Source organism: Gigantopelta aegis, chromosome 8, assembly GCF_016097555.1.
Source record: "Gigantopelta aegis isolate Gae_Host chromosome 8, Gae_host_genome, whole genome shotgun sequence".
Taxonomy (NCBI): Eukaryota; Metazoa; Mollusca; class Gastropoda; order Neomphalida; family Peltospiridae; genus Gigantopelta; species Gigantopelta aegis.
Window position 1 is genome coordinate 61488457 of NC_054706.1, and position 27110 is coordinate 61515566.

General features: G+C 37.4%; 1 protein-coding gene across 1 annotated transcript in view; it reads left to right on the top strand.

The window, feature by feature from the left end:
• The window catches only part of LOC121380008 (zinc transporter ZIP11-like), a 50315-nt gene extending 24623 nt beyond the window's left edge, over nucleotides 1-25692 (top strand). The window contains exons 9-10 of the mRNA XM_041508723.1: nucleotides 13162-13280; nucleotides 23025-25692. Coding sequence (XP_041364657.1) covers nucleotides 13162-13240 — 79 coding nt within the window. The 3' untranslated portion in view covers nucleotides 13241-13280; nucleotides 23025-25692. The remainder of the gene's footprint in view (nucleotides 1-13161; nucleotides 13281-23024) is intronic.
• Nucleotides 25693-27110: the final 1418 nt, after the last annotated feature.

Consider the following 27110-nt stretch of genomic DNA (forward strand, 5'->3'; position numbering starts at 1 on the left):
TGTAACATATTGTTATGACATCTCATTGTACTCGTGAATAAATTATTAATAATAATGGCCATGTTAGGTGGTGAATCATGCACTTTCATCTAGCTTGATTCCAGTACATTGTTAATGGCAGGTTAATCAGCCACTTGCACTTAGTGGCACTGACAGTGGGGGGGGGGGGGGGGGGGGGGGGGGGGGGGGGGGGGGGGGGGGGGTGGGGGAGTGGGTAGAGTGCACACCTGAGGTACAAGGATCATAGGGTCAGACACCCACGATGCCCCTTGACTAACAGGTTAAGTTTGTTTTCTGGTCCATACCATTGTCCCAAAGCTGGTATATCAAAGGCTGTGATATGCACCAGAGGTGTGGTTGGCGTAGGATCGATCCCCATCAGTGGGCTCATTAATGGGCAGTTTCTCCTTCCAGCCAGTGCACCACAACTGGTATATCAAAGGCCGTGGTATATGTTATCCTGTTTGTGGGATGGTAAAAAAAGTAAAGTTTGTTTTATTTAACGACGCCACTAGAGCACATTGATTTTTAATTTTATCATCGGCTATTGGACGTCAAACATATGGTCATTCTGACACCTTTTTTTAGAGGAAACCCGCTGTCGCCACATAGGCTACTCTTTTATGACAGGCAGCAAGGGATCTTTTATTTGCGCTTCCCACAGGCAGGATAGCACAAACCATGGCCTTTGTTGAACCAGTTATGGATCACTGGTCGGTGCAAGTGGTTTACACCTACCCATTGAGCCTTGCGGAGCACTCACTCAGGGTTTGGAGTCGGTATCTGGATTAAAAATCCCATGCCTCGACTGGGATCCGAACCCAGTACCTACCAGCCTGTAGACCGATGGCCTGCCACGACGCCACCGAGGCCGGTGTTTGTTTGTGGGATGGTGCATATAAATGAACCCTTGCTACTAATGGAAAAATTAAGTGTGTTTTATCATTAAGACTATTTGTAAAAATTACCAAATGTTTGGCATTCAATAACCGATGTCCTTAACCATATGTCTGACGCCATATAACCGTAAATAAAACGTGTTGAGTGCGTCGTTAAATAAAACATTTCCTTTAATAACCGATGATTAATAAATTGATGTGCTCTAGTGGTGTCGTTAAACAAAATTTAACAGTAGGTGGAGCACTCACCTGAGGTGCTTGGATCACATACACTCAGCATTTCCGCAAGAGGGTTTGGAGGGTGAAATTACGTAAGCATCTGTCACAGTTTGAGAGACAAGGACTGGGATGAGGAGGTGGACAGCGAAAGATAGTAGGAGTTACCAGGTCGGGAAGAAATGAGATAGAATTTAAAGGAGTAAAATGAAATGGGACAGTGGAATAAAAAATAAAAAAAATTTACATAACCTAAAATCTTGCAAATTAATTTATATGTTTTTATGATTTTCAGCTGAATGATAGTAAGAGAACTGCTGTTTAAAATTGTGTCAAAGCGCACAAAATACAGTGGTCAAATTTAAAACATTTCAAATATATAACCACCTAGTAGGGGCACTTACGGTCAGTTTTGTTTTTATCAGGTACCCTCAGATTAACCCTGATATTATAACAATAGAACTATGCACTTAATTAGCATGCATACATCTTACATAACTAACCAGCTCTATTAAAATTATTGAAATGTTCACCTCCTTGGTCTGTATTAATTAATACCATTATATCTGAGGGTATGATGTAATATACATGTTGTATACATATGTATATACTCTTCAAAAAAAGAAACATGACATTGATTTTCAAAGTTTAATAATAAAAAAATTAAAAAAACCTGGTAGACTTGATACAAGCAACTAAAGATCAAGACGCCATGGGAAGGGGATTACTCTGTACATGTCCGAAACAGTATCTCTGGGAATCCACATGAAACATGTACACAGGCATATGTGTGTCATAGGGGTGGGCAAAATGTCAGTATCGGTTATGACCACCACAAGCCCTAATGACAGCTTGACAATGGTGATACATGGAGCAATCAAACATTGCACAACACGTTGTGGAATGTTTTGCCACTCATGTTGCAGTGCCGTTAGAAGATGCGGAAGTGTCTGGGGTGGTGGATTTCTCCGGCACACACGCTGATCCAGTACATCCCATAGATATTCTATTGGGTTTAAATCTGGCAAACAGGCAGGCCAAGGTAATGTCTGGACATTGTGGCACTGCAGAAACTCCTGACTAACACGTGCAACATGTGGTCTGGCATTATCATGTTGAAACATTCCACCGTTGATGTTCATGTGCGGAATGACGTGATGCTGCAGGATCTTGTCTCGATATATGATGCCTGTTAGTGCAGCTGCCACATGCACAAGAGCCGTCCTACCACCATGATGGATTCCTGCACACACCGTGACACTGCCACCACCAAAATGGTTGACTTGTTGCAGGCAGTTTGGAGCATATCGTTCCCCTCCACGTCTATAGACGTGTGTGTCCATCAGCACGTCACAGGAGAAAACAAGACTTATCTGAGAACAAACCAGTTCTCCACCTGGCACGTGTTCATCTCACCCTCTACTGGCACCACAAGTGATGTGGGGTCAAAACGTTACGTGGCACTGGTCTTGAGCGGCGGTGGTTACTCTGGGACGACCTGACCTTGGCCTGTCATTAACACTTTGAGTAGTGTTGTACCATTCCCATAAAGCAGAGATGGTCTGTCTGGAGATGCCAAAGTGCCTTGCCACAGCTTGTTGAGTTGCCCCTGCTTGCAATCTCCCAGTGACATTATTGCATTGAGATGACGTCAATCTTGGCATTATTGTGTTACCTACAATGTGGCCTTTTATGCCCCACCAACAGGGGAGGGGGGGTTCAGCATGCAAAGTTACAGAACTTCATGATGGACGTGCTTCTCTGAGGATTGCGCTTTTGCATTTCAGTACAAATGTTGACTATGGGAATCGAATGTGTTTTATAGTCTTTTTGCATCACCATTCGCTCGCTTACTTGATTGTCTTTACGATGTCTTTGATTCTGTAAAAATAATCCAACAGCATTATTTTTATGAATGTCAACTTTCTTGTTTTGAAGAGTATATATGTGTATACACTGTTCTGGAAACCTAAGACGTAAACCTTCCCACCACAAAGCTACAATTACAAGTGGCCACTTGATCAGCTGATCAGGGTACGAAGGTGTGTGTGGGGGGGAGAGGGGGTTGTAAGAGGGGGTCATGTGATGACCGACATCTCATTGTGTTTGGCCCAAGTTAGCCCACTCACAGAGACAAGTGGTGCCAGTGTCACATTGCAGGGCCGTTAGTTCAGTCGTGGTCACGGATTCCTCCAGTCACAATCAAGTGACCTGCTATATACGACATGACTAATACTCACCAGCCTCAGTCGGCAATTAAGTCATGGGGGGTGAGGGATGGGCTACAAGATCTAGCTCAGTCGATAGAGTGCTCGCCTTGGGTGCGATTACCTTGGAAACGATCGTCATCGATGGACCAAGGATTTTTCCTGTCCTGACCAGTGCACCAGGTCATTAAAGGCTGAGGTGCTTAGGTCTTAGGATCAAACCCCCTCAGTGGACTTATTCTCCGATTGTTTTTTTATTTCCCCTGTCCCAAACAGTGCTCCATGACTGGTATATCAAAAGCCATGGTATATGCTGTGCTATCTGTGGGAAGGAGTTAAAGTCTGTTTTGTTTAACGACACCACTAGAGCACATTGATTTATTAGTGATCGGCTATTGGAGATGAAACCTGCTACATTTTTCCATTAGTAGCAAGGGGGGCGAGGCATAGCCCAGTGGTAAAGTGCTCACTTGGTGTGCGGTCAGTTTGGGATCAATCCCCGTCAGTGGGCACATTGCGCTATTTCTCGCTCCAGCCAATACACCATGACTGGTACATCAAAGGTTGTGTTATATGTGCTATCCTATCTATGGGATGATGCATATAAAAGATCCCTATGCTGCTAATCGCAAGGAGTAGCCTATGAAGTGGCGACAACAGGTTTTCTCCCTCAATATCTGTGTGGTCCTTAACCATATGTCTGATACCATATAACCGTAAATAAAATGTGTTGAGTTTGTCATTAAATAAAACATTTCCTTCCATTAGTAGCAAGGGATCTTTTCTATGTACTATTTGATGTACCAGTCATGGTGTACTGGCTGGAATGAGAAATAACCCAATGGATCAGGCGACCTGTTTCCCCCCACCTACATGTATCTGTAGGAAAATGCATATAAAAGGTTCCTTCTGGAAAAATGTAGCAGATTTCCTCTGAGTTATCAAATGTTTGATGTCCAATAGCCGATGATGTGCTCTAGTGGTGTCATTAAACAACACAGACTTTAACTTTTGTAACGCCATTAATAAGTCATCAACGGCTGGTTGGTGCTTGATTCATATTCCAGTACCATATGGAAACTGATCATACAGGTATAGTGGATCTCGAAATGCACGTAGAGGGTTTCTGTGATTTTTGTGTGATAGAGTGTGGAAGCAAATGTTTTCTGTTGACTTCACTATCTTGGGTTATCTTTGACCCCTCCATATATACATTAGATGTACTGGTATGTAGGATTATGGGTCAGGGATTCTAGAATTTGTATAAAATCCACTAGCCATGGGATCGGTGATTTAAAAAATGTACTAGACATGATTAAAAATTCACTAGCCCTACTTCTCTTTAAGTTGATAAAATTTTACTAAATAATAATAATAATAATAATCAGATATGTCACCTAAAAAGGGAGATACATCTTAAAAACACTAACATTGGTGGGTTGAGGTGGGGGCAGTATATTCATATTTACAAAATAGGCTTAACTGCAACATTTGACCAAAAAAGTTCACTAGCCGTTGGGCATGGCAGTAGTAGTTATTTACTAGCCCAACATTGAATAGCACTAGCCATGGGAGTGGGGCTACCATAATCTAGAAGTCCTGTGGGTTATTTCACATTTGGGTGCAGTTTGAAGGGGTGTGTTTCTGGAACACGTTTATAATTCTGATAATTTTAGGGGGTTCATGAGAACTCTTCCCCCACCCCACCCCCCCCACCTCCCACCCACCCATGATCTGGTAGAACATATGCCTAAAGTGTGTTAGGCTATAGGATTAATATTCTCAATGTACCCAGGTTGTTTCCTATCCCAACCATGGCCTGTGATTATAACATTTTAGAGTCCAGGCTCAAATCTTTAATGACGTCACACATATACACTTTGTATGGTGTTGCCATGGCATTAGTCTCAGACCCTACTAGAGTCTTGGAGTGGGCGGGACATAGCCCAGTGGTAAAGCGTTCGCTCGATGCTCGGTCAGTCCAGGATCCATCCCCGTTGGTGGACCCATTGAGCTATTTCTCATTCCAGCCAGTGCTCCACAACTGGTGTAACAAAGGCCGTGGTATGTACTATCCTGTCTGTGGGATGGTGCATATAAAAGATCCCTTGTTGCTAATCGAAAAGAGTAGCCCATGAAGTGGCGACAGCGGGTTTCCTCTCTCAATATCTGTGTGGTCCTTAACCATATGTCTGACATCATATAACCGTAAATAAAATGTGTTGAGTGTGTCGTTAAATAAAACATGTCTTTCTTTCTTTCTACTAGAGTTTTAAGTCTGTTTTTGACTTATATGTGTGTAACACCATGTATATACAATGCTTAAACACAGTGGTGTAGTGGTTAATCCATACGACTTAAGACTGGTAGGTACTGGGTTCATATCCTGTTATGGGCTCTGACCCAGAGCAAGTTTAATGGTTCAGTGGATAGGTGTACGGCCACTACACCAGCATCTTACTCACTAACCATTAACAACTAACCACTAACCTATTGTCCAGGGGTAGATCCAGAGGGTAGGTTATATGATGTCTAGCAAAGGCCCTGTTAGATTTTGAAAGTCCTATCTTCCCCTTCCATAACACATCCCTACACACATCCCCACACACACCTCAAGACAAATCTTGGATTCAACCCTGCTTGGTCCTTCAAAATAGAAAGAAAGACATGTTTTATTTAACGACGCACTCAACACATTGTATTTATGGTTATATGGCATCAAACATATGGTTAAGGACCACACAGATATTGAGAGAGGAAACTCGCAGTCGCCACTTCATGGGCTACTCTTTTCGATTAGCAGCAAAAGGGATCTTTTATATGCACTATCCCACAAACAGGGTAGTACATACCACGGCCTTTGATATACCAGTCTTGGTGCACTGGCTGGAACGAGAAATAGCCCAATGGGCCCACCGACGGGGATCGATCCCACACCGACTGCGCATCGAGCGAGTGCTGTACCACTGGGCTACGCCTCGTCCCCCTTCAAACTAGATGCCTGATTATTATGGAATTTGCTGTATTGATATATTTACAAATGTATTTAAAATACCCAGTGTGGAAGTGCATTTTATTCACAGGTATTTAATTTTTTTTTTTAAAGGTATTATTTTAATATGAGAGATTTACCTGTCTAACATGTTGGCATGATCAGTTAAGGTAAGACGTAACATAAGAAGGTGAGAGACTCACTCAAAGACAAACTTTGCCCTGTTCGTGAATGTCACGTAACTCCGCAGGAGATTTTTTTCTCTTTTTATTTATTTGTTAATGTCGCAGGTTTCGTACAGGTATATCTTTCACCTGTCCAAGCCGACCAGGTAGTGTATGAAAAAGAGCATGTTATTGTACATACCTACCCACTGACTCATGCTGGTCGACATTCTAGGTCAAGCCAGGGCATGGGATACTAGTCTTAAGAAAGGTGTGTGTGTTGTTTGTGTGTGTGTGAGATACGATGTCACAAAATGGGTCACTTACTTACATGTATATAGTGTGGGACAAGCCTTAAAATGTATATATAATTTTCACATAATCCAGCTGACTTAAATACAAAATTATGGGTACACGTACCTTTGTTGGACATCCAATATAGACAGTGTTTTGTTCATACAGGCCATGATGATAAACCATTCATTCATTCATTTTTAAATCCTTTATTTTGTTTGTTCATTTGTTTTGTTTAATGACACCACTAGAGCACATTGATTTATTAAACATCAACTATTGGATGTCAAACATTTAGTTATTTTGTTATATACATGTACATGTAGTCTTAGAGAGGAAACCCGCAACATTAGTAGCAAAGGATCTTTTATATGCACCATCCTACAGACAGGATAGCACATACCATGGCCTATGATATACATGTGCCAGTCATGCATGGTGCACTGGCTGGAACGAGAAATAGCCCAATGGACCCACCAACAGTGATTGATTCCAAACCGATCACACACAAATCATTTATTTATTCATTTATTTAGTTTTTTAAAGACATTCATTCATTCTTTTCTTTTTTAAAAATAAGAAACAATAAGTGTGCTGTTCCCAGAGTGACTTTATATATATGTGATATTAACACAGCCCATCCCAACCAGGCATCTATGGCTGGTATATCAAAGTCAGTGGTATATGCTATCTTGTCTGTGGGAACTGCATATAAAACATCCAAATGTAAAACAATGGGCTGAATTTACGCAGGTGTTTAAGCATTGTAAATATATGTAGTTACACACATGTAAGATGTAAACAGTCTTTGTAAACTCGGCCCTACACATGTATAGATATATTTCTCCCTAGTCGTACATCACGTAACTTTGTTTATACATGTAGCCTCTATGGATGTTCATCATGATGTATGTGAAAAAATATTTTAAAATTAATTAAATTAAAAAAATTAAGGTAATTGGGGGGGGGGGGGGGGGAGTATATTTTGGGGGATGAACTTTTTTGGATGAAACTACATGTATCAGCAACATCAAATACATTTATCGTAGGATAAGTGATTTAGTTCCACAGAATTCTTCTTTGATATTTTGACCTGTGTCATTTTCATCCTTATTAAATGCCGGTAATAATAAAAACACTAACCAACCAGTGAAATATTTTTAAAAGGTACATGGCCTGTAAACGTATTAACCAATATTTTGTCAAGCATGGCCTACCTGTATATGTATATGTATTTTTCATTACAATGTCAGCAAAAACCAGTATTTGTTAAAAGGTGCATGACCTGTGTGAATGTACATGTATATTATTACAGCACATTGCTGAATAGGATTTTAAAAATGAATGGATTTTCAAAAAAATAAGATGAATGGAATTAACTAAGCTGAATAATAATGAAAGAACCAGTTATTTTTAAACGTTGGTAGAGCATGGAGGTGTGCACGCTATCGGTGCAAGATCCATCACAGTGTTATGGAGTTCGTAACAGGGTGTTCATTGTTCTTTCAAGTTATTCGGCTTGGTTGCACATGAAAAATGTAACTATGCTTGAAGTTACATACTGTAATATGTGAAGAAACGTCAACATCAATTATATGTTATCAATGCACACAACATACCAGGATTTCCTGCATTTAAGCCTTGGGCTTAAATACAGAAAATGTATTAGCACCTTGGAGAAAATAAAGTTTTTATCTTAAATTACATTTACTTGTAGGCACAGGACTTAAATTAAGAAGTTTAAAAAAAAAATGTATACTATAGTGAAACCTGTCAAAACCAGACACTGAACAAACAGGAATCCTGTCAAAACCAGACACTGAGTAAACAGGAATCCTGTCAAAACCAGACACTGGACAAACAGGAATCCTGTCAAAACCAGACACTGGACAAACAGGAATCCTGTCAAAACAAGACACTGGACAAACACGAATCCTGTCAAAACCGGCCAAGTTTCATGGTGAAGAATTTTCTAAATTCTAAAACGTGATGCTCTAAACAATGGATCCTGTCTAAATTAAATAAATATTAGGTCCCCATGGCATGATTCGGTTTATACAGGTTTCACTGTATAACTAAAAGACAAAAGGTGTACATGTAAGTTAGGACAGCAGTTGAGTACAATACATACCATAATAATTACATGGATTATTTCATGACAACCTTAGTCACATGCAAAACATTTCAATATCAGAGGATGGGGCAGTTATTAAATCGACTTTTCATTGAGATGGGGCAATGCATATGTACGCATGTACATGCATTCTATCTACCTCGGTTTCATAGCTGAGGAAAGGGAAGAGGAGAGTGCTTCCAATACCTATGAATATAACTGAGGAGGTGGCAGTTATTAAATCGACTTTTTAGTTAATCGACTATGTAGCAATATGCATACATTCTATCTACCTAATTTTCATAGCTGAGGAAAGGGAAGAGGGGGTATAAAAAATGTTGCTTCTGACACCTATGAATGTAACTGTTCATGTAAGGTTATTTTAATGGATACATGATGTTTACTGCATGTGTAATTTCATATTAAATTAGCTAAAGATTCTTGACAAAGTGAGTGCCATGCAGCACAATAAATTACAATTTTTATATTATCAAGTTATTTAAATACATAAGCAGTACATGTATATATATGATGTTTGTTATAATTTGATGGGGTTTTTTTATTATTTTGTTTTATTATTAATATTTTTTATCACAGTTAAATGTAAAGATAATGAAACTAGTGATGGGAATCGGTTGGGATTTCATCATCGATCATCAGTTATAATCGGTTGGCACCAATCGATCAACTTTCAATTACACAATCGGTTAGAATTCCATGACCATAACAAGGTTTTGAATTATAAGGACCAAGTACCTACTGTCGTGTGCACCCTGCATATGGCTAATTGTACCTTTATTAACTATTTTATACCTATTTTCTTTATGTGCACATGAAAACAAACCCAAACCACTGTACATTTACATCAATTTTATCATCAAAACTAGAGGAACAGTTACAGTTAACATTTTCCCACACAATCGATTATGGGTTTTTATAATCGATCATCACATCGTAAAAGCCAATCCGATCAATTTTCAATTATAATCGATCATTGGAACATCACTAAATGAAATATAACATTAGCAACTATGATAATTCATCTTTAATTTTAGATAGTTGTAAAATTTGTTATTACAAAGTTTCATATATTTTTAATAGTAAATATGATATTTTTTGTAACCTAGGGGAGATTCCTGTTGACAAATATCAGAATTGAAGCCCGTAGGCTTAAATACTGTGAAATATCTAATTTTTTACACCCATGGGCTTCATTTCGCATGGGAAATCCCAATAAAGGAGTGGAGTGTTGGAGATTATAACACAAACTAAAATATTTTTATATCAAATCAGACATTGTTAGTATGGTTTAGCAGGGCATACCCTTGAAGGAATTTTGCTTTAGTCAAATTTCTAGGTATTTTCAGTTGTCAAAATCTTCACAAAACATATTAAGAGTGGGGTTTTTTGCAGATGGGGGATGTTGTTGGTGGGTTGGGGTTTTTTTGTGGAGCTTTTTTATTATTCTATTCTCCCTACCTGCAAAAAAGCATACCGTACATTAAAAATATTGATTTTCTAACATGTTACAAATAATTTAATCAACCTTTTTCTGTTTTAAAAGCATACAGTGACATACGGCAAAGTTTTATTTTAACCAAATATAAATTTGTTTAGTTTGCTTTTTATAAATTGTCCAAGTTTGCTACTGGTTTAATATTTAGTAATTTGAAGTACTTTCTGGAAAAATAATTGATGCATTTTTGTTTATTAGCCAGATACATGTACATGTACATTTCATTCAGCCAATTTAAACAAACAAAAGTAATTAGCTAACATGGCTAGGAAGAGGGTTGAGTCTTGAATCTGTCACTGTTGCCCATGTGTTATACTCGGCAATTGGCAAAGAAGTTAATGTGCACATTCAGAGCAAGCTGTTGTAGAGCACGCCTGTCTTGGGCACAAGAGCCGGCCTCGGCCAGCTCTTCTGTCCAGGACAGGAAGTGTTGTAATACTAGAGATTCACCTATTTACAATAGATGAGTAATACTCACAATTATGTCTGTATCACAGACATGTGATCACAATGTGCATTGTCACCGACGTTAACCTAGCTGTTACGTTGCACTTTTTCTACCAGATTTCTCAATCTCAATTTACATAGCATTATTCGTGAAATATTTAATCCATCATAATTTATGCGCATTGAAGTAAAATGTGTCATTTGTCAACCAATAAGTCACTTTTAGGCCAATCTATTTTTTCCATCTGTTTTGGGGATGGGTCTATATTCCTGATTTTCTTTTCTTTCTTTCTCTCCTTTGAATATGCTTTCATTTCTTCCTGATCTTTTAACTTGATTTGCTGTCCACCTCCATATCCCAGTCCTTGTCTCTCCGAAGGGGTGGGACGTAGCCCAGTAGTAAAGCACTCGCTAGATGCACGGTCAGTTTGGTATCGGTGCACCACGACTGGTATACCAAAGGCTGTGGTATATACTGTCCTGTCTGTGAGATGGTGCATATAAAAGATTCCTTGCTGCTCATGAAAAAATTAGTTTCCTCTCTATAAGGCTATATGTCAAAATTACCAAATGTTTGACATCCAATAGCTGATGATTAATAAAACAATGTGCTTTAGTCACGGTGTTGATAAACAAAACAAACAAACACTGTGTAGCCACTCCATGTGCTGCTCTTTTTCATTAGCAGCAAGGGATATTTTTATGTGAGCCATCCCATAAACAGGACAGTATACATACAATCGCGCTTTGTTTCACCAGTTGTGGAGCACTGGCTGAAACGAGAAATAGCCCAGTGGGTCCACTGATGAGATATACACAATAGGATAACTGTATAGGAATCCAATATGGAGGAGGAATGGACATGGGCTGATAGAATTTTAGTTTCAAGTTGAAGTTGCAGTGGATCATAGCATCAATTAACCTTGATGGACACATTGGGTTTTCCCCTATCCCAGCCATTGTTTCACAAGTAGAACATCAAATGCCATGGTATATGCTGCCCTGTCTGTTGCAAACTGCATATATTATACAGAGATGAAAGTTCTGATTTATCTGGAATTCCAGATTTTTAATCATCTGTATATAATTTTTCACTGTTTGTCTAAAACTGCTGGCATATTCTCCATTCAAAACTTACAATATGGTTTCAGCTAATGCTTTGCCTTCATTCTGATAGGGGCCATCACTTTAAACCATTGTGCAACCCTAACTGTAGTGTTAACCTCAGTACCTGACCACCAAATATTAAAATTTCTACATTTGTTTTTGTTTTTTCTTTGATTTTTGTTTTGTTTTGTGTAATCCACTTTTGTCTCTGCATATAAAAGATCCCTTGCTGCTATTCAGTATGAGTAGCTTATGTGGTGGCAGTAGGTTTTCCCAATCTAGACTAAATGTTGAAATCTATAATATAATATTCAAGGTCATTTTAACTGTTTCCAATCATTTGTATTGCTTCTCTTTTTATCTGCACTGCTGACAGCCTTCTTTATATACTTACCCAATGCCACACTCTGCAAGGATCTTCATGCACTAACGTGTAGTCGACTATTGTACACACATCATGCTAAATATTGTGTACAAAGATGAATTCCATAAATACAACAGCAATGGAAGCTGGCAGCTTTGTCACTTAACATCAGTGTATATATACAGCCATGGCTAATGAAGGCTGGTTATCTGCATGGTGGTCATGTATTTGGGGAGAAAAACCCATCACAATCCATCGAAACTTTCTCATTCTAATAGCATGGTTACACCTAGTACATGTATATTAGATACTAAACAGTCGTAAAATGTTCCCATGTGGCATAATTATTTTTCTTCTGCGGTAGGTACCTTAAAGGGACATTCCTGAGTTTGCTGCAATTTTTAAGATGTTATCAGCTAACAGAGACTTTTTAACAATTGTAATTACATTTTTCTGCATAAAATATTAGTGGCTGTATATTAAACGTGTTTCTGATCATTCTTATATTTGTACTAGGTTAAATTTCCTTTTATTTCCTAAAATATTGTTTTTTTATATGTATGAAATTATTTGAAGACAACATTCAGTTTGGGCTTCTTACAAATATTAAGACAACCAGAAACACATTGAATATACAGATGCTTACATTCTAAACAAGAAAATGTATTTAATATGTAAGTTTAATCGTAGAAATGTTTTATTAGTCAGAAACATCTTACAATGCCGCAAACTCAGGAATGTCCCTTTAACAATTTTCTCTTAAAACTTATATACATGTACATGTACGAGACCTGAGGAAAAGCCCAAGATTTACTTGACATGTTTATTTGTTTTTGTTTCAGGGGTAATGGTAAGCTGGCCTCCTGGGGAGCTATTGTTGGCTTTGCGGTCATGATGTCACTTGATGTGGGTCTTGGCTGATCGTGGAATGTGTCATCATAGAATCTTACTGGAATTTTAGGTACACTTTGACATTCTTGTCCTCTTATTTCATCCTGTATTATCATTACATACGTGTACATGTACTGTTATACGCTACAGAATAAATTAGGCCATAGACATGTATGTTCAACAATAGGCTAGGGGGAGTTGGTTAGATTTGATTTAGTTTTTTGTTGTTGGTTTTCTCAGCTTCTTTGTAGTAATCTTAGTGTTTTAGGGGTGTTTCAGGATTGATCACATGAGGAAGGTGGGATGTACTCAGGGGCATAGGATGTTGGGGTTAAGGGGTGGGGTGAGGCTAAAACATGTTTTACAGTTCAATATTAGGCTATTCATGTAGGTGTTAAAGGGAAATGGTGACAAAAGGGACCACAAGGTTCATATTCAATCTCCCCCACCCAACCCTACAAAAAAGCCCGCTAGGTTTATATTTGATCTCCCACACCACCTAACCCTACCCAACCCCACCCAACCCCACCCCACCCTCCAGGTCCAGACCATGCTAAGCCCCTGCTACTTTAATTATTATTCTATGCGAGATGGTTCTGCTGCAGTTTTGTTTTCTTTTCTTTTCATTTATATTTATATTTGTGCTCATATCCAATTAAGGTTCAAGCATACTGTCCTGGGTACACACTTCAGCTATCTGGGCTGTCTGTCCAGGACAGTGGGTTAGTGGTTAGTGAGAGAGATGTCAGTGTAGTGGCCATACACCTACCCTTCGTGAGTCGTTAAAATTTACATGTACATGTACTCTGGGTGGGAGCCAGTACTGGGATGTGAGCCCAGAACCTACCAGCCTTAAGTCTGATGGCTTAACCACTGCACCACCATAAGGCAGGTTTTGTTTTCTATGCATACATGGGTTAAATACAAATTTTGTGATGGCGGATATGCAATAAAATTAACTGTCGCCCACCCCACCCATACATGTACATGTATTGAGCAATTTTGGAATAGCAAGTTTGTTTTGTTTAATGACACTGCTAGAGCACATTGATTTATTAATCATCAGCTATTGTAAGACAAACATTAGGTAATTTTGACATGTATGTTACAGAGGAAAACCTCTGCATTTTTCCACTAGGGATTTTTTATATGCACTGTCCCACAGACAGGACAGAACATACCACAGTCTTTGATATACCAGTGGTGGTGCACTGGCTAGACAGTTCAGGAACAGTTTGTTTTGTTTAGTGACACCACTAGAGCACATAGATTTATTAATCATCAGCTATTGGATGTTAAATATGGAAACTTTGACATATAGTTTTAGAGAGGAAACCCGCTACATTTTTCCATTAGTAGCAAGGGATCTTTTCTATGCACCATCCCATAGACAGGATAACACATACCACAGCCTGGCTGGAATGAGAAATTACAGGAATTTATAGGGCTTACATGTAGTATTTCAGATAGTTACATGATAGTTACATGAATACATTATATATAGGTATTTAAATTTTTAAATTATATTTCAAGAAGAAAGCAAAAAAATACTGATGAGTTAAAGTATATAAAGTAAGTCTTGGTACGTTACTGGGGGCGGGAAGTAGCCCAGTGGTACAGCGCTCGCTTGATGCGCGGTCAGTGTGGGATCGATCCCTGTTGGTGAGCCCATTGGGCTATTTCTCATTCCAGCCAGTGCACCACGATTGGTATATCAAAGGCCATGGTATGTGCTTCCCTATCTGTGGGATGGTGCATATAAAAGATCCCTTGCTGCTTATCGAAAAGAGTAGCCCATGAAGGGGCAACAGTGGGTTTCCTCTCTCAATATCTGTGTGGTCCTTATCCATATGTCTGACGTCATATAATCATAAATAAAATGTGTTGAGTGTGTCATTAAATAAAACATTTCCTTTCTTGGTACATTACTGTGTTATATTGCAGAACATAATTGTTTTATGATTGGCCTTGTTGAATCTTTGATTTGTTACTGTTTATTTATAAATTTTTGTGCTAAAGCTATTTGGAGGTTGGGGAAAATGTTCATATAATGACAAAACCAGTGCTTGTTTAAAAAAGTGTTAATCTTTCTTCATGCATCTTTGTAAACATGCTGGAACTGCACTTTGTTGATTATGAAAACATTCATTTTACCAAAAGCAATCATAAAATGCATTTGCCATCTAACTTGACTTCTTTTTGCAGCCACAATAAAAAAAAATAAAAGATCTATTGATTTTTAATTAAAAGAAAATATGCTTTCAAGTACATATAAGTATGTATATCAAGGTACACCTAACATGGCAGGTGAAGTAAGTTAAAGCAAATATTCTTTTCAATTATTCCAGAATGTACTAAATTAATCCAATCTCAATGTTTGTATTTGTACAAAATTAACATGTACACACAATAAACTTGAAAACACTGTTAACGCTTAATAAACAAGACTAATTTACATGTACACACAATAAACTTGAAAACACTGTTAACACTTAATAAACAAGACTAATTTACATGTACACACAATAAACTTGAAAACACTGTTAACGCTTAATAAACAAGACTAATTTACATGTACACACAATAAACTTGAAAACACTGTTAACGCTTAATTAACAAGACTAATTAACATGTACACACAATACACTTGAAAACACTGTTAACGCTTAATTAACAAGACTAATTTACATGTACACACAATAAACCTCTTGAAAACACTGTTAACGCTTAATTAACAAGACTAATTAACATGTACACACAATAAACCTCTTGACTAATTAACAAGACTAATTAACATGTACGCACAATAAACCTCTTGAAAACACTGTTAACGCTTAATAAACAAGACTAATTAACATGTACACACAATAAACTTGAAAACACTGTTAACGCTTAATAAACAAGACTAATTTACATGTACACACAATAAACTTGAAAACACTTTTAACACTTAATAAACAAAACTACTTTACATGTGTGTAGGTATTATTATTATCATGTTATACTTTCCAACCACTATAATCAAAATGTTCTAGTCTGACAAAACATTCTGAGGTCATGGACCAGCTGAACTATTCTAATTTCGACCCCTGGAAGAGGCACAGTTCTTTTACCTCTCATCTTGTTGGGTTAATTTGATTTCAAGACAGGTCATAAACCACAAAACAATTTAATATCTGTGGCACAGAGTTCATTTGAAAAGGAAAGCAATAATTCTCAAAACAAAAAAAATTAGTGACTGTTATAAACTTTTCACCCCCCTGGAAGAGATAATTGGGAGAATATTAGTGTTTTTAAAATAACACAGTTGTATTTTTGTAAAGCTCCACCTTTCAGATAAGAGACCCCAAGCCCAGCCAGGTATTATAGTGCCAGGTCACTTGTTCACCATACATTGAATTTACATACATAGCCGGATCAGCCGAATGTGTGTCACTGACCTTCTTAGGAATGTGCTGACTTGGCTCTGGAACACTTTCCCCCTTTAGGGTGGGTCCAGAAATTACCTCACGGGGTGATTAAGGATGGGGAGGGGAAAATCTGATTTCCAAAATTTATCATTTCTGTTTTTTTTACATCTGCTTCATAAATCTGTTTATTTTATTAACAATTTCTAAAATTGAAACCATGCTTTCTGTTGTATTTTGTGTTTATTTTGTCGTTAGTGAATATTGGTATTGGTTCCACCCCCTTTCCACCCTGTGGTTATTTTTGTGGAAACAGCCCTTGCCACTTTGCAGCCACTAGGATTTAATAATAGACCTATACATGTAGTACATAGTATACAGAAATACCTGTGCGTTGGGTTTTGTTTATGTAGGTATAAAAGCAGGTGGTATCTCGCAGGAATCTATAGCCATGTACTTAGATATTTATATCTCATGGTGTTATACAGCTTGTAGCCCACCGAGACTTTAAGTCAAATATATCTGTGGCTTTGCAGTTAGGCATTTATTCCTTGCTGTTGCTTGTTAAACATTTGGGGAGAATGGGGTCACGGGTCACTTGAAAGGAATTTTATTTTGATCATTGGCTATATATACTGAAATGAATGTGTACTTTCTGAAGTTCAGTTTAAAGAAATGTTTTGTTTTAGTTGTGATTATTTTTGTTTGTTTTTTTTGTTTGTTTTTGTTTTGTTTTGTTTTTTTGTTTTTTTCTGATGACTTTAGCAAGTAAATCTGTACAGTACATACACTGAACAATGTTAATTGAGGGACAGTAGACCTTTTGTAAAGTTTTTGCTAGTGTAAAATTAGTTTAGCAGTTGATCGCAATTGACTTCTAAACATTGTGGTTGGATCTAGCTCAGTCAGTAGAGTGCTTGCCTGAAGTGCTTGCATCATAGGATCGAACCACCTCAGTGGAACCATTCTTTGATTGTTGTTTTTTTCATCAGTCCCAACTAGTGCCCCATGCCAAAACGTGGGGGCACACATATATACAGTGAAACCTCTCAAAACCAGACCCTCTGTAAACCGGAATTCCCTGAAATCCAGACGTTGTTTTTTGCGGCCCATTTTTAAATATATGTACAGAAGACAACCTCTATAAAACAGATACCTCTTACTTGGTACTGAGGGTGTCCAGTTTAGAGGAGTTTAACTCTGTGTGTGTGTGTGTGTGTGTGTGTGTGTGTGTGTGTATATATATATAGGTAGTACTAGACCAAATAACTTCCGGCTGGGTCAAAGTTCGAGGTGCACCGAACTTTTGATAGAGAAGTGAACACCACAAGTCCTGTGATTGGTTATAAATGTGAGTGTGTTGGTTGTAAAAAATAATAGTTTCATCTGGGTTAAAAAAAATATGCAATTTTATTTCATCTAGTACCAATGTGTCAAGTAGCCTGGTGCTTGAAACATGTATGGGGTACCTGTAAAAAAAATTACTCGAATTTTGTGCGGGACCAGGGTAGTCATAGATGCTACCCGTTATCTCAGAAACGAGCAGCTTGACCCCCAATTTTTTCTGATTCACTTTAAGTGTGAGAGGTGGTAGTATTTATATCTGTGGCGTTTATGTCAGTTGATACGTTGCAGGTAGGAGTTTTAGCCACATATGTTACTATTGTCGTCTATGGGATTTGATTTGGTAGTATACACCCTATAAACCATTGGTGCTGCTACTGGATCAAAAAAAGTGAGGGGCACATGCTCCCCCCCCCCCCTCCCTCTGCCCTCCTCCCCCACATCCTAGACCAGTGGATTGGTGCCTGTATATCAAAGACCATGGTTTATGCTGTCCTGTCTCCGGGGGAACTTGATGTAAAAGATTTCTTGTCGCTGATGTAAAAATGTAACAGGTTCCCTCTAAAACTTTGTGTTAAAAATGATCAAATGTACGACATCCAGCAGCCGATGATTAATAATCTCTGTGCCGTAGTGATGCCGTGTTAAACCACACAAACTTTATGTATTTATTGTTAAACATTGTTACAGTCAAATGTGTCCTGTGTTACATGTGTACATCTTGCACACGGTGGATTATGAAAATTAGTATCAAAGTGCACATTCAGCAAGGATTCATTACATCTTGCTTCACAACGGTACATGCATACACATAATTATCATTTTATTAACTCTAACTTGTTGCTTAGACCATTAAGTTTAAGAACATATGACACAACATTGTCACGTTACAACAGATAAATCTGTAAATAATTTTACCATATTTTTGAGGAAAATGCTGAAATATCTATAGGCCCTTACTTAATTCTGTAGAGTATATACTGTACTTACATGTATAATGGATTTTAAAGTTATAAGCAATTGAACCAAAATAGCTGCACATCCATTTAGCAATTAGCTGTGTGCTCATATTGAATGTTAAGTAGACGCTCTGGTGAAGAAGTTGACGGAAATACTCTGTGGTATTCGTATCATCATAATGGTTCCCAAATTATCATGCATCATATAACGAAGTAGCTCAGTGCTAGAGAATTTAGAACAAGTCTGGGTGATGTAAACTTAAGTTTGTTTTGTTTTGTACTAAAACATGACACAATGGTGCACCAGTTGGAAAAGTATGTTTTCGATTTATATTATACAGGTTTTATTGCTGACTTAGTGATACACATGTATTAAAATGCAATGTTTGTGTAAAGATTGTTATGTTTTGTTTAACGACACCACTTGAGCACATTAATTAATTAATCATCGGCTAGTGGATGTCAAACATTTGGTTATTGTGACATATAGTCTTAGTGAGGAAACCTGCTACATTTTTCCATTAGTAGCAAGGGATCTTTTATATACACCATCCAACAAACAGGATAACATATACCATAGCCTTTGATATACCAGTCATGGAGAAATAGCTCAATGGGTCCACTGACGGGGATTGATCCCAAACCGACCACACATCAAGCAAGCATTTTATCACTGGGCTATACATCCCCCCCCCCCCCCCCAGCCTACAGCAGTTTTACGATTTCATAATGCTAAGATATAGCTTCAAAAATATGAGCCCAGGACATTAGGCTTGAACCTTAATGGTAGAGCACCCAATTTAAGTGCAGTATGACAAATAACTGGTTCTCATGATTCATTTCAAATTCTAACCAATCCTCAACAGGCCATGATATTCAATATAAAGTCTTTTGCAAAGTTTATATAAAACAAAAATTAAACATACACATATATTGCTGCCGACCAGAAAGAGTTGCCTGTTTGACTATAAAGTGGATTTCCTCTGTCATTACAACCTCTTTCTTGGGCAGGCAGTCTGCATGGGACAGCCTACTTGAATCTTAATTTGATATAAACACAAAATATGAGCTGGATATATCTCTGTAGGGTGTACACAACCAAATCAAATCCCATTGATGACAATAGTAACATATGTGGCTAAAACGTCTACCTGTAGCGTATTATTTGATATAAACACCACAGATATAAATACTACCACCCCTCACCCTTTAAAGTCAAGCTGCTCATTTCTGAGATAACGGGTAGTGTCTATAACTATCCTAGTTTGAGTACTTTGTTTTACAGGTACCCCATACATCTTTCAAGCACAAGGCTACTTGACAACGTGGTACTAGATGAAATAAAATTTGCATACATTTTTAGCCAAGATGAAACTGATTTTTTTTTTACAACCAACACACTCACATTTGTCACCAATCACAGGACTTGTGGTGTTAACTTCTCTATCAAAAGTTCGGTGCACCTCGAACTTTGACCCAGCCAAAAGTTATTTGGTTTAGCTATATGCACCCAAACAAAAATTGCAAGCTTAATAAATAGCTGGTAACAACCTTGTGGCAAGGTAGTAACTACCGCGTTTCGAGCTAGTATTTGGAACCTTTTTACAACCTTGCCGCAAGCTTGCGACGAGCTTCTTGCAACCTTGCCGCAAGCTTGTTGCATGCTTGCGACGAGCTTCCTGCAAGCTTATTCAGCTTAAGCTAGTATTTGGAACCTTTTTACAACCTTGCCGCAAGCTTGCGACGAGCTTCCCGCAAGCTTGCGACGAGCTTGCAGGAAGCTTGTTGCAACCTTGCCGCAAGCTTGCGACGAGCTTCCTGCAAGCTTATTCAGTTTAAGCTAGTATTTGGAACCTTTTTACAACCTTGCCGCAAGCTTGCGGGAAGCTTGTTGCAACCTTGCCGCAAGCTTGCGACGAGCTACCCGCACGCTTGCGACGAGCTTCCTACAAGCTTGCGAAGATCTACCTACAAGCTTGCATCAGTGGCAGCCATCTTGCATCTTGTATAATTCTTTTAAAAAACAACAATGGTTTTAAAGTGAAAAACATGAACAGTTAAAACAAAAAAATAGGTGCTACATGTTGTCAGATACTTAGGCTACAAAATTAGTTTACTTGTCTGATAGACATGTTCCATTTATGTGGGATAGTCTTGACTAAACTAATATGCTAAAAAGCTCCTGGTACTATATTCTTCTTCTTCTTCTTGTTTTAGGTTATATTCCTCCACTATCTGGAGATCCACACTGTGGTGTAAAGTCATTTGTTTGTTTCTTCTTCTTTTCTTTTTTCTCCTGTTCCACCAAGCAGGATTCAACCAAACTTGGTCCAAATGATCCTCTTATAGACCTGACCAAGTGTTGTTATTTTTCAGGCCAATAAAAATTCCAAGATGGCCGCCCTGGCCTCTGAATAACTGAGACATTTTTAACTTTTACTCAAGTTCCACCATGCAAATTTAAACCATATGTATTCCTAATGATCCTCTCATGGCCCTTACCAAGTTTGTTATTTTTCGGGCAGATTTAAAATCAAGATCGCTGCCCTGGCCTCTGATTGACAGAGAAATTTTTTTGCTTCTTTTCAAGGTCCACCAGGCAGGTTTCTATCAAACTTAGTCCAAGTGATTCTCTCATGACTTACTAAGTGTTGTTATTTTTGTGGCTGATTCAAAATCCAAGATGGCCACCCTGGTCTCTGATTGGCTCAGACATTTTCAACATCTTCTCAAATTCCACCAGGCTAATTTCAACCAAACATGGCCCATGTCATCCTCTCATGGCCATGCATATGTTATTATTTTTGGGGCCAATTGAAAATCCAATCATTACAAGATGATTCTGTTTTAACCATATTGTATTATCATTCCTATGTATTAATATTAATTTTGTTTTAATTATTATTGTAAATACTATCTAAATCTGTTACATGTATGTTTGGTTGTTTAGCCACTGTTCCCATTGAATTTGATAAATCATATGAGAAGTTATGAATTAAAAAACAAATAACCATGAAAATGATTTGGACTTAGCTTTTTCTCCACAAGTGTAGACATGCTTTCACAGTTGAAGATATACATGCAGCAAGCTTGCAAAAATGAAAACATGCTTGCGGGAAGCTTGCACAGTTGAAGATATGCATGCAGCAAGCTTGCAAAATGAAAACATGCTTGCGGGAAGCTTGCACATTTGAAGATATGCTTGCAGCAAGCTAGCAAAAATGAAAACATGCTTGCGGGAAGCTTGCACAGTTGAAGATATGCATGCAGCAAGCTTGCGCATGCTTTCACAAATGTAAACATGCATGCAGCAAGCTTGCAGAAATACTGACTACCTTACGCGAGCTAAATGTTAGCTTGCAAATAGCTTGCATTGCTTGTACTACCTTGTAACAACCTTGTAACTACCTTGCAACAACCTAGCCGCAAGCATGCATTTTTGTTTGGGAGTGCTACCAGTAGGTACATGTAGAGCATTTGTCTGAGGTGCTTGCATTGTATGATCAAACCACCTCAGTGGAACAATTCTCTGATTATTGTTTTCCTCATCTCAACCAGTGCACCATGACTGGTATATCAACGGTCATGGTATGTGCTGTCCTGTCTGTCAGAAAGTGCATATAATAAAAGATCCCTTGCTGCTAATGGAAACGTGTAGCTGGTTTCCTCTGAGACTACAAGTCAAAAATGACCATATATTTTTCATCCAATAGCCGATGATTAATAAATCAATATGCTCTAGAGTTGTTATTATTGTTGTTGTTAAACAAAACAAACTAACTTTACAAAATATGTTGGAGTATTAGCGTATGCATAATTTGTAATTTATTTTGATCATGTGTGTGAAAAGTAGACTAAAAAATACCAGTAAAGTAAATTTGGAATTCAATTTGAACTTCCAAATACATGTATCCAAATACATGTATCCAAATACATGTATCTGTACATTTCTAAAACAGTTGCCGATTCCGGGCTAGCTCTGGTTATTGAAAATGATGGTGGGTTTCTACAGTTTTTAGAGTTTAATGGATAAATTTGGCAAAATGTTCTACACATGCAGAGCTAGCCCTGTGATTTAATACCTCCATTCTTTTTCTTTTTCAGAATTTTCACAAGCAGACCACATGGTATTAAATTGGTGTTTGGGATGTCTATACAGATTATGGTGAAGGGTTGTTACTGATCGACAGTCAATAATATTGTGATATGATTTTGCTCCTGGTGCATCATGATGTTATATGTAATATATATTTGAATTAGAATCTTATACACACAAACGAATAATCATGTATATAATATTATGTGTATATATTTATATATGGGTGTTTCTTTCTTCTCCTCACATGCTCCGTCCACCCGAGAAACTCTATATTTAAACACAAAGTTGAAAATGGATAAGCATTCATGTAATTTGAAAATGTGAGATTTGATCTGTCATCATAAGACAGAGACCAGGGCCCCGTTTTACGGAGTTCAAGGAGATCTTAGCACTAAGCTTGCTTCTTGGAACAGGGCCCAGGACTCTTACTGCTAAAATCGATGTAAGTGCATAAGGTAGCTGACCTTTGTAAAATGGGGTCCAGGTCCCATTTTACAAAGAGATCTTTGCGCTAAGATCACCTTAAGTGAATAAGGTAGCTATGCACTTAAGGAGATCTTAGCGCTAAGATTGCTTTGTAAAACGGAGCTCTGGAGCTAAGTCATAAAGCTCTCTTAGACAATGATCACATCATCTTTGCATGTCTTTTTTTGGCATTGCACTGCAAAACTGCAAAGTTGCAAGAGTTTAGTGAATTAAAGCCGAGACCCTCGTGTCTCCCAACTCATGACGTAGAGTAGTAGGAATGAACAATAACCCATGACATTTTGCGACTAAAGTCAATCAGGTACTAGTATTATAATTTGGTGGATGTTTATTTTACCGAAGAGGAAGCCAAGCCTCTTCATCTTTTTCAGAGGTTTATTACTTATTAACTCATCTTTTAAAATTAATTTCATTCTTATTCCTTCAAATAATAAAGTATAATACAAATGAAGAGCTTCATCGCAAAACACGATAAACGCCATATTAAAAACACATGGACAAACAATTTCCAGCAAAATCGATACGATTGTCTGAGGATATATGGCAGATTGCAGAGAAACTGGGTGTTTGGAATAACATGTTTTTAGGATTGGGTGTGTATAGTGGGGGTTTATATTGTTTTCCGATGAAACTCTTCAAATATATGTATGCTCAACTAAAAAGGTTTATCAAAAGTAATTTTACTTGTTTGTTTGGGGGTTGGAAGTGGGTTGAGTGTTTTGTGGGGATTCTGGTGTTTTGGGGTTTTTTTTATCCTGTATAAAGAATAAATATTCTGTGTTTATGTTAAACCTATGACCTTTTAAAATCTGTATTCATGTTTCAATGATGTATTTTTACATTCTGACAGTTAAGTTGTAATTTACAGAGGAAAATTCACAATATATTACATTCCAGGAATTAGAATATATACATGTACACCTTGTCTTTCACAGTATAACCAGTATATTTCTTGCTCTCGGTTTTCTCTCTTTTTTTTTAACTTTATTATTTTGAAAGTCACAAGCTAAGCATTGTGCTTACCAGTAAGTGTTTTAGATTGGCTTATAGGAATTTTTATGAACAACATTCTGATTTTAAAAGAGTATGTAAATTATGCATGACATGTAAATGTCAGCATTCTAAGATCATTTTAATAGAAAGAAAGTAAAGGAATACAATTTCGAAAGAGTGGATCTATATTATGCTACTTATTTTTGTTACACACTGTGGTAGTAAATTTCCAAATATTAAAAAAAAAATTCTGTTTAATATTACCTATCGAATTTGAATCCACAATTATAATGTCCAACCCACACCCACTCACCCCCTCTTTTTATTTTGGTTGCTCTGCTGCTGTTTTATTTCATTAATTATACAAAAATATTTTTACAATAGGTGTGATTGGAGTACATGTACATCAAATTTTTATTTTTTTAAAACACTTTTTTTTTTAACTATAGTGTAGCCAAATCAGTTAATCATAATAAACACTTTGTAAAACAACTTAAATAAAACTATTGTTTTATTTGTCATGTACATGGTGTATATTCCTTTGTGTGTATGTTGTTGTAAGATAAAACACAGGTATGCATGTCTTAATTATTGATTGTGAAACATATTTTGTTGCAATAAACAAAAGAATTGAGCTCAGGTTTGTCAACTTAGTAGACCCTCCCATTCATTTATGTGACACATGTGAAATACATTATTATTATTATTATTATTATTGTTAGATTTATTATATTAATTGTATTACTATTATTATACCAAATGAAGCACATCATATTACATCTGTAGAGTACATGTATGTCGAATGACTTGTATAGGTGTTGCCTCACTGTGTGACTTTTAGCAATGATTTCTTGCACTTGATTTACAGTTAAGACATAGGACATTTAACATGCAGGTTGTAATTTTATTCTATTCTTCTTAACTTGGGGTCACAGGTACCCCAAACAGAAACCCCTAATACAAATACAATAGTTACATATACATGTATATAACATTACTATAACATATCTGACATTATTGTTTGGGGATACCTATGCTTGGTGTGACCCAGTGGCTAACTAAAATCATTGCTTTTTGACATTCAGTTAAACATTAAAAAGTTTGTTTTGTGTAGCAAAACCACTAGAGCACATTGATTTATTAATCATCAGCGTTTGGATGGCAAACATTTGATAATTCTAACATATCGTCTTAGAGAGGAAACCTGCTACATTTTTTCATTAGTAGCAAGGGATTTTTTTTATATGTACCATCTCACAAACAGAATAGCACATACCATGGCCTTTGATATATCCGTCATGAGGTACTGGTTGGAACAAGAAACCCAATGGGACCACCGATGGGGATCGATCCTAGACCACCCATGCATTAGGCAAGTACTTTACCACTGGGCTACATCTCACCCTCCAACATTCAGTAATCGCTGAGGGGGGATTTAGCTCAGTTGGTTGAGTGCTCGTCTGAAATGGTTCTGTCGTAGGATCGAACCACCTCGGTGAATCCATTCAACTTATTAGGTTTTTTTTTTGCTCATTCCAACCAGTGCACCACAACTGGTCAACAGCTGTGGTATGTGCTATCCTGTCTGTGCATATAAAAGATCCCTTACTACTAATGGAGATATGTAGCGGGTTTCCTCTGATGAATAAGTGTCAGAATTATCAAATGTTTGACACCCAATAGCCGATAAGTGATTAATCAATGTGCTCTAGTGGTGTTGTTAAACAAAACTAACTTCAACTTTCAATCAATGCAAATTGATTTTATGCTATAACCTGCAGACTTCACTCACCTTGATGTGTGTAATCAATTGCTCCCCTAACTTAGATTATGAGGAGGCATTTAAGATAGTTTTATTATATAACATTTAGTGAAATACACATGTATCTTAAAATATCAGTGAAATAAAAAGTGTTATCAGTCACTCAGTGATGATAACACATTTTAGAGTGACATTTTCACTATTTCACTCTAAAATGTGTTCTTGTCACTGTAGAAAGTGTTATCTTCACTGTAAGAAAGCCGGAACTATTTTGCTGTTGGCATTTTAAAAATAAAGGTAAATTGCCAAAATGGAAAATTTCATGTTTTTTGTCAGATATGATTTATATCTCATCTCGTGAAGTTTGCAACCATATCACACTCATCACGCAAGCACGACTCGTGAGATATGATTGCAAACTTCACTCGATAAGATATAAATCATATTTAACAAAAAAGATTAAATATCCTCTATTACTATACTGATACCATATAAATTCACATGCCAAGGATCGAGCTAAAATTATCTCTTTGAGCTAGTATCAGGGGAATGATGGGAGCGAGAGTGATAGCTCCCCTTAAATGGTGAGATCTGAAAATGTTACTATAAGTCACACTGTGTGAAGATGTCTTTATTAGGTGCATTGTCACATTGTTTATATTTTTAAATTTAAAATTTAAATAGTGAGCTTTTTTATATCATTTTATTCATCTTATCAATATAAATTTGCTAGTCTTGCCTTACACTTGCATCTTTCCTGTTACCCATTAGGCTATTTCTCATTCCAGCCAGTGCACCACCAGTGGTATATCAAAGGCCATGATATGTGCTTTTCTGTCTGTGGGAAAGT